Source organism: Lotus japonicus, chromosome 1 (genome assembly GCF_012489685.1).
Source record: "Lotus japonicus ecotype B-129 chromosome 1, LjGifu_v1.2".
Classification (NCBI taxonomy): Eukaryota; Viridiplantae; Streptophyta; class Magnoliopsida; order Fabales; family Fabaceae; genus Lotus; species Lotus japonicus.
This window is the reverse complement of record NC_080041.1, coordinates 108,560,522-108,575,755: the sequence shown is the minus strand read 5'-3', so window position 1 is coordinate 108,575,755 and position 15,234 is coordinate 108,560,522. Positions and strand designations below refer to the sequence as shown.

General features: G+C 37.5%; 2 protein-coding genes across 4 annotated transcripts; both read left to right on the top strand.

Annotated features, from left to right (window-relative positions):
* The first annotated feature begins 1,194 nt into the window (after positions 1-1,194).
* On the top strand, positions 1,195-4,907 carry LOC130729023 (transcription initiation factor TFIID subunit 10). 3 transcript variants are annotated; one of them, XM_057580635.1, is made up of 8 exons: positions 1,195-1,381; positions 2,068-2,189; positions 2,284-2,348; positions 2,435-2,497; positions 3,086-3,143; positions 3,221-3,271; positions 4,282-4,399; positions 4,642-4,907. In XM_057580635.1, the coding sequence occupies exons 2-7, from the start codon at positions 2,100-2,102 to the stop codon at positions 4,360-4,362; spliced, it is 408 nt and encodes a 135-aa protein (XP_057436618.1). In that variant the 5' UTR covers positions 1,195-1,381; positions 2,068-2,099; the 3' UTR covers positions 4,363-4,399; positions 4,642-4,907. The 3 variants fall into 3 exon arrangements, with proteins under 3 accessions (XP_057436618.1, XP_057436619.1, XP_057436617.1); XM_057580636.1 differs by having other exon boundaries at positions 4,631-4,907; XM_057580634.1 differs by having other exon boundaries at positions 1,196-1,381; positions 4,682-4,907.
* A 3,292-nt stretch (positions 4,908-8,199) lies between these two features.
* LOC130729022 (casein kinase 1-like protein HD16) lies at positions 8,200-14,041 on the top strand. The gene is made up of 16 exons (XM_057580633.1): positions 8,200-8,810; positions 8,927-9,055; positions 9,143-9,216; positions 9,492-9,561; positions 9,647-9,702; positions 10,216-10,287; positions 10,409-10,503; positions 10,600-10,666; positions 10,808-10,937; positions 11,035-11,253; positions 11,379-11,509; positions 12,319-12,493; positions 12,584-12,674; positions 13,117-13,274; positions 13,420-13,608; positions 13,689-14,041. Exons 1-16 carry the CDS (start codon positions 8,514-8,516, stop codon positions 13,746-13,748), a joined length of 2,013 nt encoding a protein of 670 aa, XP_057436616.1. The 5' UTR covers positions 8,200-8,513; the 3' UTR covers positions 13,749-14,041.
* Positions 14,042-15,234: the final 1,193 nt, after the last annotated feature.

The following is a 15,234-nucleotide window of genomic DNA, read 5'->3' as shown; positions in this document are numbered from 1 at the left end:
TTAGCCGCCAATCTCTATCTATGCCATTTTTCCTAGGTCGTCCTTTTAGTCTAAAAGGACAACCTGTCTTTTGTGATCTCGTCCCTTCAACAAGGTCAGGGTCTCTATAAGGAACATATTTACCATGCTTCTCGCACCCCAACATGACATAAGCTTTTCTGCTTCCATTCCCACCATAATCTGACTTTGTGATCAACGTAACATATCCATTTTCAATCGCAATTCCATGAACCCAATTGATAAGATCATCACGGGTAGGGAAAATCTGTTATAATAATAAGAATTGATTACAAGGGTGATCAAGACATAATAAGAATTGATATATTACACTCTCAAAACAATGCAAAAATATGTTCAAAGAATACCTGATCAGTTGCAAATAAATGCGAGACATCTATACTTATACACGGGGGCACAAATGCTGGTGGTGGCACCTCTGTAGTGGCCTCTTCAGGTTGACCATTGTGAAATCCAGCTTCAATCAATTGTGACTCACCAAAGAAAAATGAATCTGTCATCCCTGGAAGAGAATACGGAAAGTTACATTCCATACTCAATACGGAAATCTACTTTCCATACCGAATACGGATTGTTACTTTCCATACTGAATACGGAAAGTACCTTTCCATATTCAATACGGAAGATAACAATCCGTATTATATCACGACTCAGAATTCAAAAACCCATCCTTCTAACTACTTAAACTACTTAATCTAACTACTTAAACTACTTAATCTAACTACTTCCACTACTTAATCCTACAAAATAACAACAAATAAACACATAGACTTACCTCTACTACAACACTTGTTGTAGTGGTGGAGAGCTTGGGAAATGAAGGAGTGGATGGTGGTGGAGAGCTTGGGAATGAAAGTGAGGTAGGAGAGGGTGAGAGAGAGGGTGGTCTGGAGGCATTGAGGAGGTTCAGGGGGGCTGGTGAGGGGTTGGTGAAGGTTGGTGAGGGAGGAGTAATGGTGGAAAAAGGGAGAATCCTGTCAGAGTTAAATACGGAAAATACCTTTCCGTAGTCATCAAAATATAATACGGAAAGTACCTTTCCGTATTCAGTTAAATTGAATACGGAAAGTACCTTTCCGTATGGCACTTTTGGGTTTAAAAAAAAAGGGTGGGGCGCGCAGCCCCATGGGGAGGCCCCAAACCCAACTCCCATTAAACCAAAATAAACGGGAACCCAATGTCCAACTCCAATCCTATATAGAGTTATAGACTCTCTCTTTGCTTCTCCTCTTGTTCTTGTTCTTCGCAGAGCCCAGCCACGCACCGCGCCCACCACATCCCACACGCACCGCACCCACCACACCTCTGTTTCGCTGAGCCACCACAGTCCACAGGCCCACACAGCCCTGGCTTGATTTTGCAGGTAAAAGCTTTGATTCCATTGATTTATGTAAAACCTTGAGCCTTGAGGTTGAATTATCAATGGAAGTAACCGAGTTTGATTTTTTCTTAGCATATTTTAACTTGTAATGACACATGAATTTGTTCACTCAGCAATTCAAGTTCCTTAATTCACTGTCTATGATTCACAAGCCACTTCCGTTCCACAATTTTCGTTGTCGTTTTTTGCTAGGTTTATTGTTTCTGGATGTTAAAAAACTTACCTAGTTTAGATGGCTGTTAAATTACTGAAAGAAATTCTGGAAGCTGCTAAAGTTGTTGTAACAGTTCAATGAAATAGTATGCTTTAATAGCTTTTGTGAATGAAACTTCTCTTATCATTTTTCTGACATTGTTTGCTAGATTTTCTATATATTTCATGCTTCATTCTTGCTTCAGATTTCTACTGTTATATTTCTGGTTGAATTAAGTTTGATTTTGTGTGTGAGGTCTCATTCTTCTGGTTCTAAAGTTTGGTGCCATTTTACATGATGTGTATCCAAATATTTGATTATGGTTTTCAAATTAGACACTTAGGCTTAACATTGCCCAGGCTCGACAAAAATCCTGGTTCTGCTATACTGTCACCGTCACTCGCTTGCTGCCGTTGCTCTTTCTCCTTTATTCCTTTCATTCAATTTTGATTTTGATTGAGTTTTGGGAATGCAGGGCGGTGTGATTGATTGTTGATAATAATAGAAATGAACAACCCTCAATCAAGTGAAGGAAGGCCCGATGATGATGCTGCACTCTCTGATTTCCTTGCTTCCTTAATGGATTATACTCCCACTGTCTCTTTTCTTTTCTCTTCTTTTTCTTTTCAATTTTCTACTTTCACTTCAATTATTCAAATTAATTTTACCTTTTTGTTTTGAGTTTATGTAGATACCTGATGAGTTGGTGGAGCATTACTTGGCCAAGAGTGGCTTTCAGTGCCCTGATGTTCGATTGTGAGTGTTTGTTTATTCAACTTCGATTCCAAATCTTAGCCTTTCATATATTCATTCCATCTTTGACTTTGAAATATTTGTTTCAGGACTAGACTTGTAGCTGTTGCCACTCAGAAATTTGTTGCTGAAGTTGCAGGCGATGCACTCCAGTACCTTCCCTTTGCCCATTTTTGTTTTTGTTTTATTTCGCATTTGTTTTAACTTTTAACCTTCAATCACTGCATGAATTGACACCCAAATATGAAAGGAAGAATGAAAATTAGAAAAAAAAGTTAGTATTTATAGGGCGTGTTTGGATATCCAACTCTAAGTTATTCAACTAGTATCCAAACACACATTATGTTGTTGAGTGGCTTTTACCCCCCTTAGGAGTTGGGAGATTGCCTGTTCTGCTCTCTTTGTTTTTTGGATGCTTGTTTCGTTGTCTAAGAGTGTGTTTGGATGCAGATCAAAGAGCACTTATTGGAGCTTATCCAATGCTTTTATTTTTTTCTTTCTAGTTGATTAGCTCCATTAAGATTTCTTTAGTCCGTTTCAAACTGGCTTTTAAGTTGTTTGGTTTTACCATTGTGTAATCTGAAAATGTTATTTCTCCTTTTTTTATAATCATCTATAATAATGGCATTGCTATTTCTTTCGGCTTAGTCATGAGTGCATTGTTATTTGCCATTTAGTTGCTATGTCTTTCTTTTACATGTCTATTCCCGCATGATGATTTCACTCGATGTCAACTGCAGGCACTGCAAGGCAAGACAGGCAACGATTCCAAAAGACAAAAGGGACAAGCAACAGAAGGTTTTGAAAGCTCTTAATCTGGTTTTAACTTTACACATTCACTGTATGTTTCTAGTACTTACATTTCATTGTAACAGGAGAAGCGCCTAGTTTTAACAATGGAAGACTTATCAAAGGCACTGCGTGAGGTAAGAGTCAGAGAAGTTATCTAAATTTAAATGGAGTGAAGTTTCCTTCTTGTTTAAGTGTCATAAGACTTGCAACAATCTGTTATTTGTAGTGTTTACTTTACACAGGCCATCAATCATTATGCTATACATATATACACTGCTGCTGGCTGTATATTTATCCCTTGGTGTGCTCCCATCCCTGCATCTGGCTACATATAGATATACGAATATCCACTCTTCTAGACCACTTTCTAACATTCCATGATTCCATCCATCTTTTAACCCTTTGCAACAATTTTTAGTCTAGTCTAGGCTTTTGGAACCATCCATTCCACTCCATTGAAAGCCTACTGCTCCGCTATTATTAGCTTGTCACATTTGTTGCAAGATTAGATAATAATAATGGCTGATATTCACTACGTAGAGTGACTTAAAGCCGTGACAAATCACATCTTCTTGGGGTCAAATTACTGTGGTCTCTGCTGCTTTGCACACCTCCACCTCGGATGTCATCTGTCACTAATTCATTTCCCTCTTATGTCTGAATTGAAGAATGAAAACGAAGACTGAGCTGGTTTGGATGCTTTCTAGATCAATTTATGATAAGACTTGTGGTTTGAATGTGTTCACTGGTTTTTTTAAACTTCCTGTTTAGGCTCCACTCTGCCTAATTAGGCTCCACAGGGTTTTGGGTGGTAACAGACACATGCCATAGGTGAGCAAGGCCTTGTTTGGGATTCGATTTCCCTTTGGGCCAGGAGCACTATAGGTAAAGCCCTCTCCCTTGGGATTTTGACCCCCAGGGATTGAATTAAGTTCCTCTTGCCAAAAGACACAAGCTGTACCCTTTGTGCCATCCCATGCTGGTCTATTCCCGTTTTTAGAATATTTTTTAAAGCTTCTGGGATCAATGTTATTGTATCAAACTGAGCTTGGTAGAAGATAAGATGTTGTTCGTTTTTCATTGATTGTGCTTGATGTGTTAACATCTCTTCACATTTAATTTACTTATTATCTTTTATGAACAGTATGGCGTGAATTTAAGGCACCAAGAATATTTTGCTGATAGCCCTTCTACTGGAGTAGATCCTGCCACCCGAGATGAATGAGACCAATGATGAATCAGGCTTCTACATTTTCATATGAGTAAGTACTTATACATACCAATGGAGAATTGAATCTTTTCCATTGATGTATTGCTAGTTCTCTAGTTTTATGTTATGCCCAATATACCCATTTTATGTTGTTGGATGCAATTCGTTAATTAATGCACAAACATAGCAGTTAAATTCTAGTCAAGTTACAGTCCCTAATCATCGCTACCATTTTAGTTTCATTCCATGGTTCTAACTAGTTCTGTTTCTAAGAGTAATTTAGTTGTTTTGTAGTCTAACTAATGGGGTGATTTTCATGATGCACAAACTGTAGCAACGTCTTGAAGCTGCAAAAGCACTGCAATTGGTCAGAACTATCATTAAAGTTGCTTGTCATAACTTGTGAATCTTGGTCCTTGGAAGTATCTACAATCAACTTGTCTAATGTTTTTCTCTCTAAATGCTCTGTCTGTACCATATTTTTCTTCCTTGGAAGTATGAGATTTGTATAATGCATTGCAAAAGTCATTAAGGTTGTTATGTTATTCATTTTCATCTTATCTCTTTTCATCATGACTTAATTCATAGCAAGATATTGCTCCAACCTGTCCTTGCCTCCGTGCTTTATTGGATACATTGTGGAAAATCACAGTAAGCAAAAATCAAAGTGGGCAGAAGTAATTTAGTTGGTTTATGTTTTTGCAACTTTTTTACAAACACAATCCAAGTGTTCGTTCGAGTGATCAATCAGGAAAACTTATGATTACAAAGGTTGTGGAATCAATGGTCACAATACTACCCTACATATCACTTTCATTAACACATTGTAAACTAGAATTGTCAATTGCATGCTGTTTCACATAACTGCTATATACAGATTTCCGTCACTTTAAAACAATGTTTTTGAATGGGCATGACACCCTTCATCCAATCTTAAACTGTGGTGACTAATTTCTCTCAAGCGGTGTTCTAGCTATGAGGTAATTTTTGTCAATCAAACCTTAGTGATTTTGCAAAGACACTTACATGCGAAGAACAAAGTAACAAAAACTAATAGGTTAGTTATGCAATGCTACAACATAAGAATAATACAAATCAAAAGATGCTCACTCATTAACGGAAACATTACAACTCAACAAACGGAAAAGTCAAGAAGAATAATTAACTAAACCAGCAATCCATAAATCTCCAGCACAATCTTTGACTCGTTGACCCAAAAGCGAATACACTTTTTTTCTACGCTTATTCCATTTATCACCAAATAGGCTTCTTGGTGCTACTGATGTTATGTAAGAGACACCGACTTAAATTAACATAAGGTGCGATAAACAACATTCCTCTGCAGAGGTAGACAAATATCAGATGATATCTTCACTTAGATATGTTAAGTCTCGACTGCGGGTACCTACAAATTTCTTAATAGGTTTTGATGATAAAAATCATGAAGATATCTGATTGAACATGACCTAAAGATGGATCTTTTAGATTTTTGAAGTACGACTAACAACAAAGACATCACCTACAAGGATGTAATGACATCGTCAACCATCTACATTGACATTGTCTAGATATTGAAGACATCGTTTGTCACCAAATGAAGACATCACCTAGCTAAGCAAGACATGGCCTACTAGGGCCTAGTCTTAGACCTCGTATGAACAAAGATCTAATGTGGCATATGCCTCAGACTCAAAAAACTAGTTTTATCATATCTTAGACTCCTTGGAAAGTCAAACTTGAAGTTTATGAAAAAACGGAATGCTAGTACATCTCCTAGGCTGAAGGATATATTTTGTTTATTTGTTTTGGCAAAGGTTAAGTTAAAGCTGAAGTGAAGATTCACGTAGTACAAAAATGGATCTTTGTATTTAATGAGGTACTTTCAAACCGTTTGAAGAATAACAAAGAAGCCCTAACCCTAACGCACTTTTTTAAGGGTTATATAAATTATAAAGATGAAAAAGAATGAAGACTAGTGAACTAACTTGATTATTCATATCTTGCGCACAAGCAATCTTTCTAAGTTTTTATTCTTTCATATGTTGTAAATCTCCAATGAAAGCTTAAGTTCCAAAACACTTAGAGAAAAACACAAGAGAGCTACTAAGCTACATCGCCTGTTCTATCATCTCTTAAGGAGAATACATAATTGTTCATCAATTTCTTTTAAAGAAAGTTGTAGAGCTTGAAGAGGTTTTCTAAAATAATGAGAGGTCTTGAATAATACTTGTTTAATTAGTGGTGGTAGCCCACGGCTTAACAGTGAACTAAAATATGTCATTGAGCACAGTGACGGATCCAGGACCCCGGGGTCAGGGGGTTCAAAATTTTTAAATGAACACATCGATAAAAATATAATTAAAAACAACTTTAATATGTTTATCCATCAGAAAGTATACAAGTCATAGTTGATACAAATAAGTGGGTTTTTGGTGCAAATAGGTGCAAAACTTAGTCTACTAGTATAATTTAAAATTTTCAGGGGGTTCAAAAAAAATTATATAGGCAAATAAGGGCAATTTTTTTTTGTTCAGGGGGTTCAGTTGAACCCCGAACTTAAGGTAGATCCGCCCCTGATTGAGCATTTATTTTCATCTCTTACTCTTTTATTTACTCATTATTTATTCCGCTACAACTTATTTTATTGAAAACTTTTTTTAAAAGATTTTATTCACATTGTCTTCCAAGTTAAAAGTTTGCAACAAATTTTGAAACACAAATCAATCCCCTTCTTGTGACTATATGATCATTTTAAGAGGAAGAAGAGGGCCCCAAGATAGGAAGTAAAGGAAAAAAATCAAAAGGAGATGGAACAAACAACTATCAACACCAAAGAAGAACAAGAACATTAACAAAAACAACAAAGTGCAAACAAGGAAGAGGGTGGCGACATAGGTGGAGGGTGGTGGCGAAGTGAAGGTCAAGGGTAAAAGAAAAATGTAACTCCCGCATAAGAGGAAACCCTCACCAAGGAGGGAATAAAACCCATTGGGAGTTGGAAGATATATATTTCATGTGAGTAAATCTTCGGTACTTCTACAATATGGAATTCGGTGCTCCATCTTTAACACCTACAATTATTATTATAATTTTTAAAAGATATTAAAAAAGGAATAAGTAAACCAATATCCAATTATCCATAAAGGATCCATGATAGCATTATAAATGCGTGTTCGTACTACTCAACACTGAAAAAGTTCCCCTCTCAAAGAAAACCTCTTCTCGAGGAGGTTAGAAACCTAGTGGCATAAAAGAATAGACAAATATGAGGTTCTTAGGGATTTTTAGGGTTCAGAGAGTGTCGATGTTGTGTTCCATGACAGACTTCCTTTCACTCTCAATCACTGAAGCGAACATTTTCTTGTGAAGTTTTCTAGGGTTCAGAGAGTGTCGATGTTGTGTTCCATGACAAACTTCCTTTCACTCTCAATCACTGTACTACATATTTTCTTGCGAGGTTTTCTAGGGTTCAGAGAGTGTCGATGTTGTGTTCCATGACAAACTTCCTTTCACTCTCAATCACTGTACCACATATTTTCTTGCGATTACAGCGTAACTCATTACTCTGACGACTTTTCTGTCAGTAACGAGTATTATATGATTAATAACCTTCGCTTTTCAACTGATAATCACTTTGTTTTGTTTATCCTTTTCGTCTTCTTTTTCTCTGTGCTCAATGTATTTTTTCCGAGTAATATAATATTTTCGACTCGAATAAAATTCCATTTGTATAAGATGATGTGAACTTTGTCCAAACTCAAGGAGGCTTGGAAAATGAAAGATAAAGAAGGTTGAATGGGTCTATTTAAAAAATAATGCGTGTATAATTTCATATTTCTCTAGACTTTTTTATCACCTAACAATCTTGTGATGTGAATGTCGGTCAGGTGACTCAGGTTGTACTATAAAGTTTAGATTTTTCATTTTCTCTGATTTTTGTTCATCTTATTCATCCAATTGGATATTTCTTTCGCCTCATCCATCAAACCCTAACCCTAATCCTCTGATTAAACCCGTCAATTCCCTTTTTCTTTCGATTTGTTCGTCGATTTCTCTTCATTCGAAAAATTCTCTCCTAAATTCACCGTCAATTTCATCCATGAATCAAGGCATATAATGATCGGGGTGATTCCTGGCGCTGCGAATCGATTGCATGGGTTTCGAGAATGCCGGAGCTTCGTAGTGAACCGCAACGCCGTCGTGGTGCTCCGGTAGGCCGTAGAATCTCTGAAACACCGTCTCCGGCTGCCAAATACGTCAAAACTCGGGCTGCAGTCGCGGCGGCAAAGAAGCTCGAGCAGGAGAAGCCGGCGGTGATCGTGATATCGGAGGACCAAAGGAAGGAGAAGGAAGAAGAAGAAGTTGAAGCAGGCTTGATGGGTGGTGGTGATAGTGGCGGGTTGAGTGCTAACAAGGGCATCCCTCAAGAGGATGAAGGCAACACTACCCCTTTTCCTGAGAGGGTCGGTATTCAGATGATTACCCTGTTTATTTTGATGGCTGATATAATCTTATTGGTTATTATTCATTTCTATATCCAGTTTTTTGTTTAAACTTCAATTTGTTTTTCATCTCAAAGGTTCAAGTAGGAGGATCACCTGTGTACAAAGTGGAGAGGAAACTGGGTAAAGGTGGATTTGGACAGGTCTTTGTTGGCCGTCGAGTTACCGGTGGTACTGACCGTATTAATGGCCCCGGTGCCACTGAGGTAAGCTAAGCAGCTGAGGAGGGTATATGGTTTTGGTTATAGAATCCTATGGCTTGAAATTGACTATTCTATCTTTAATTTTTTCAGGTGGCTCTGAAATTTGAACATAGGAACAGTAAAGGCTGTAACTATGGCCCTCCATATGAATGGCAAGTGTACAAGTAGGTGCCTTATTCATCATTATGTTATGGATATATTAAATTTGTTTTGCATTTAAAGGCTTGTTAATTGCGCGCCATAGCGGCGCAATAGTGCTATAGCGTAGCGCCCTGGGGGTTCTCCGCTACTCCACTATTCACCGCTATAGCGCTCAAAATAGCGTTTTTTGGGCCTGCCGCTACACTACGCTATCCGCCATTAACAACCCTGGCATTTATATACAGTGATTGAAGTTAATTAGCATGAGGTTTGATTTTTTGTTTTGTTTTGTTCAAAGCACCCTTGGTGGCAGTCATGGGATACCTAAAGTACATTATAAAGGAAGACAAGGAGAATACTACGTAATGGTATGGTCTACACAACAACCATTGTGTTGTTATTGCCAACATAACCCTTGAAATTGAAACATTTTTTTCTTTGGTATATATGCAGGTTATGGACATGCTTGGTCCAAGCTTATGGGATGTATGGAATAACTCAAACCAGGCGTGAGTATAACTATAAGATACCTTTATCATTGTATCTACTTCATTATAGGTCTCGTTTTGAAATAAGGGCTATTATACATTTTCAAAACACCCTTTTGAAGGTTTTTATTTAAGTGTGGTTACTGTTCTTAGATTTATTTTCTTCTACATGTATAGGTACCTAAGTACCTAACTATTAAAAAATGTTGAAGTCTGAGCTGTAATAGGTGTTGATGATCTGTTGTTCTTTTTCAGATAAAAATGGGTCTTAACTTGAGCTTTTTAAACATCTTGGTTTCCATTCTTTATGTAAATTTTTACTCAAGTGAATACTACTTATATTTTAACTTTGACACACGATAGGCATTAATTGTGTATTTCCCTTCATTGATGTTATAAATTGGTGCTTTCCACTTCTGACTGTTCAACCTTTTTCTGCCTTTTCATTTTTCTTCCTTTCTACAGCAAATTAGTGACTAATTTGTTTCTTGTTTTTTTCCTGACATTCTGTTATTGCTTCTTTTAAATGCAAAGGATGTCTGCGGAAATGGTTTCATGTATTGCCGTTGAATCATTGTCGATCCTGGAGAAGATGCACTCAAGAGGGTATGTTTTGTATTCAACTGTTCTCTTCCTAATTTGTTAGTTATACCCTGTCATCGTTACAATTTGAGTTTCTAATTTCTTGTTTTTTATGTGATCTTCTGGTTCCTATGATTCATTTTAGATATGTGCATGGAGATGTAAAACCAGAGAATTTTTTACTAGGACAGCCAAATACACCACAAGAGAAGAAATTGTTTCTTGTTGACCTGGGATTAGGTGAGTAATTTGAATTGAAGGATGAGATGTGTTCTTTCTTACTTACATTTTTCACTTTTTCTTTTTTTTACTTCATATGAGCTTTTATTTTTTCAGCAACAAAATGGAGAGACACCTCCAGTGGACAGCATGTTGAGTATGATCAACGCCCTGATATGTTCAGGTTTCCTGTGTTTCCTTTCTTTTAATTGTTTTCTCAATTTCTTCTGGTTGCTATTTTCTTTTTTACTCCTCTTGTTATTATGGTTTTTGTTCTTGGGATGTTCATCAAACTTCTTAACACTTATCATTTTAAATTCTCTAGGGGGACTGTTCGATATGCCAGTGTTCATGCACACTTGGGAAGAACTGCTAGTCGAAGGGATGATCTTGAATCTCTTGCATATACACTCATTTTCCTACATAAAGGCCGGTTACCGTGGCAAGGTTATCAGGTATTTACATTTATTTATATTCTCATCAAGTAGGTTACTGTGGTAATTGGATTTCTTCGCCTATTTTGCTTTAATCTGGTTTTGCCTTCTTTTTCAGGGTGATAACAAATCCTTCCTTGTTTGCAAAAAGAAGATGGGAACATCTCCTGAGATGTTATGCTGCTTCTGCCCTCCTCCCTTTAGACAGTTTCTTGAGTTTGTAGTGAACATGAAATTTGATGAAGAACCTAACTATTCCAAGCTAATAACTCTCTTTGATGGTATGCTTGGACCAAATCCTGCATTGCGGCCTATTAATACTGAAGGTGCTCAAAAGGTAAGCATGATTTTGTGATTTGGAGGTCTCTTATTTTTTGTTTTATTTATATTATGTTTTCAATTTTTTGGTCGGTCTTCATGCATAAATAATGATCCTTTCTTCCCTTATTCAATATTTACCAGGTTGGGCAAAAAAGGGGTAGATTGAATACTGAGGAAGAGGATGATTCACAGCCCAAAAAGAAGGTTCGTTTGGGGGTTCCCGCTACCCAGTGGATTTCAGTTTACAATGCAAGACTGCCAATGAAGCAAAGGTAAAGCTGCCATAACTCTATAGCGTTTCCTTTAATAGGGTAATCAGATATCTATAAGGTCTTAGTTTTATTCATGCACTGAATCTTATGTCAGGAGTGTAAAGAATTGTTTTCAAATGGAAGAATTGTTTACTTTAGTGTTAAATTGTCTGAACCTTTTTTCAGCTCACTTATTCTATATCTATATATTTTTGTTCAGCATATAATTACACCTAAATGATATGGGTCATGTTGTTTATAAGTTTGGAGCCATTTTTGAACTGGAAATTCTCTTTGTTATATAGAAGTTGAATCCTTAAAGTAGATGAAGTTCAATGTGTCCTGGCGTGTCTTAAATATTAGGCTCGGAGAATTGGGTTTTAATGATTGGTTGCACAGGTGGAAAAGTTAAATCGATAGGTGTTGAAACTAAATTTTAGCAATATGAAGATCTTTCTGGTGGCGATTGTGATATTCATAGTTGTTAGATTAGGCACCAATAGTTCTAAAGTTTATTTATCTCAACACTTGAAGCAAGAGTTAGGGGACGGACCTAGTGCTGATCTTACCTGTTAGTATGCTGGAGAAAATTTATTGATACAAATTTTACCCATTGCTATGCCAAGGACTACATTGCATGGCATTCTTTGTAAATTTATACATTTTGAATGTGTATTGATTTGACTTGGGTTATTAAAGGTGTATTTTTCTTGATCTGCACAAATTAAGCTATGGCTAGTCCTTGAAGGCAAAACTGTCAACTGTTTGAGTGTTTTGTTGTCACCATGATGTTGTGTTCATACTAAAGGCAAAAGTGGATATATCATTAGGTATCATTACAACGTAGCGGATGCAAGATTAGCACAGCATGTGGAGAGGGGGATTGCAGATGGGCTTCTTATTAGTTGTGTGTCTTCTTGTACCAATCTCTGGGCACTTATTATGGATGCTGGAACTGGTTTTACATCTCAAGTTTACAAGTTGTCGCCTTTTTTCTTACACAAGGTGAAATTATGTGAAGTACATCAATGCATGTCATAGCTTAGTTATCTGTTTTCATTTTATGCAAGTTACTCATATGATTCTGTTTCCCAGGAATGGATCATGGAGCAGTGGGAAAAGAACTATTACATTACTTCTATAGCTGGGGCTAATAATGGGAGCTCTCTTGTCGTAATGTCAAAAGGTCTGTTTGCTTTGTTAAGTTACATTTTACAAATGGTGAATGTGATTTTATTTTTTCCTCGATGATCATGCATCCTGTCTAATAACTAATACATAATAAGTTTTTTCCAGATTAGTAACTCTTACATACATTTATTCTTGTTTTTGGGCTAAGATTTACACACAGTTAGGAAGTTAGTAGAATATAGAAAGGGAAAAGGGACTCATTGGGGATTCTCAGCAGCTGTGTTCATTTTTCTTTGAATAAATCAATTCTTTTTCTTTTGAAGCCATTCCTATCAGTAACCTTTTAAGTATAGGTTGTGTCTTCCCTGTTTGTTTAAGTGAGCTTTGCTTAAACCTTTTTATTTGGACTACAATTTGAATTTTGCAGACCTCTAAATACAGGGATTATGCAGTTGTTATCATCGATTTTTTTGTGACTTGTGTTCTAATTTATGCAGGCACACAATATACACAACAATCATACAAAGTAAGTGATTCCTTTCCCTTCAAATGGATCAACAAGAAGTGGAGAGAAGGCTTTCATGTGACTTCGATGGCCACTGCTGGAAGCCGCTGGGGCGTTGTTATGTCTCGAAATGCTGGATTTAGTGATCAGGTTTGCTGTTTAGTTTGTATTCTTTTGTATGATAATTTGGTGTTTTGTGTATTTATTGTCCTGGCTCGGTTCTAAATGTTCGTATTCTATTGTTTCTATGCCAACCGGCATTTTTCTTGCTCTCATATCCATCTTTTGAATGTAGGTTGTCGAACTTGATTTTCTCTATCCTAGTGATGGAATCCACAGACGTTGGGATAATGGTTACAGGATTACTGCAACTGCTGCTACATGGGATCAATCTGCTCTTATATTAAGCATTCCGAGGCGCAGGCCTGGTGATGAAACCCAGGAAACTCTGCGTACATCTCAATTTCCAAGCACACATGTCAAGGTTTGGATTGAATTCTGAATTGATTGTTTTTTTTTTTATCAAAACCGTTTTCTTCTCATTTCGGTTCTGTTTTTGTTCAGGAGAAATGGTCAAAAAACCTATATCTTGCTTGTCTGTGCTATGGGCGCACTGTATGCTGATTTCCTGTACAAGGCGAAGTATTTTGTTGACTATGAAATCATATATAACTTTCTTCTTGGGTAAAGCTCGTTGTGCAAGCAGAGAGCTTTATCTTCACCTGTTATATAGTATTTGCTCTCCGCTCCCGTTCTTTTACTAGTTCTCGGGTGGCAGCGGATGTAGTCGTTACTGTATACAGCTTTGTGTTGTATGTTTTTGTAATAATTATAGGTTCTAGTAATTTTTTTGGTATGATTTTTCAAGATTGTTTCCATTACATGTCTAATAAAAGAAATTACTCTGTATGGATATATTTCCTGTGAGTAAGTGTTCACTAATGAGGGTGGAAATAGGGGCGGATCGGGTAAACGGGTCCGTTCGGTTCTTTAAGTGTTAAATTGAGCATGTTGGGTCAGCTATTGGGTTTAGAAATTTATTATGCTGTTGTGTGGGTTTAGCACGGTGGTTGCTCGATTGCTGCAAAATGGGTTAAGGGTGAAAGGTATCTGAAGGTTTTTGGTTGTCATGTGGTATATTTCTGGCTAGAATGACGCAATTATAAATGATGTCAAATGTTTACGTGGAGTTCTTTGACTACTTAACGTTTTGTGCAAATGGATTGGACAAGAGTGAATTTTATGGGTGTTCAGGGTTGGGGCGGTTGTGTTTTTGTTTTTTGGTATTTAAACGCAAATTTGAATACGAATTTGGCAAAAATGATGTTAAAATGAATTTTTACTTAACTTCAAAATAATTTTAGTCTAATATTTGAAATCATAAAAAATGGTTTAGTTTCAGGAATATATAATTCATCACCACCCACCATGAACGCCACCGTTGTTGTTATTGTTGTCACCTCTTTTGCCACCATCCATTGCTTCCGTCACTGGTGCTATGATCACCACTACCACCAACCGTGGCCACCACCAGGAATTGCTACCACCACTAATTACTGGCACCATTACCATCGCCACTGCCCCACCGCTATTACCACCAACCACCACCACTCTTGCTACACTGTGGCCAACACTATGCACCACAACTCCCCTCCGTCACTGGTGCTATGATCACCACTACCACCAACCGCGTCGCCACCAACACCAACCTCCATCTACTACCACCGCTTACGCTGTAACCATCACCTCTGCATACCTTCCACCACCTCGATCACACAATCTTCCACCACTACCACTGCATCCCCACCACCCACTACCGTCACCACTATCGCTGCCATATAACATCCACCTTATATACCACCACTACCACTATCACCGCCATATAACATCCACCTTATATACCACCACTACCACTGCCACTGCATCTGCATCCCCACCACCCACTATCGCCGCCATATAACATCCACCTCCTCATATACCACCATCACCACCTTCGTCACACCAAGTAACATCCACTACCATCACTAGATAATGGTGATAGACCAACACCTCCTTCCACGACTGCAACAAGAATCCCCACCGCCCTTTACCACCAACACCAATTTCGTGG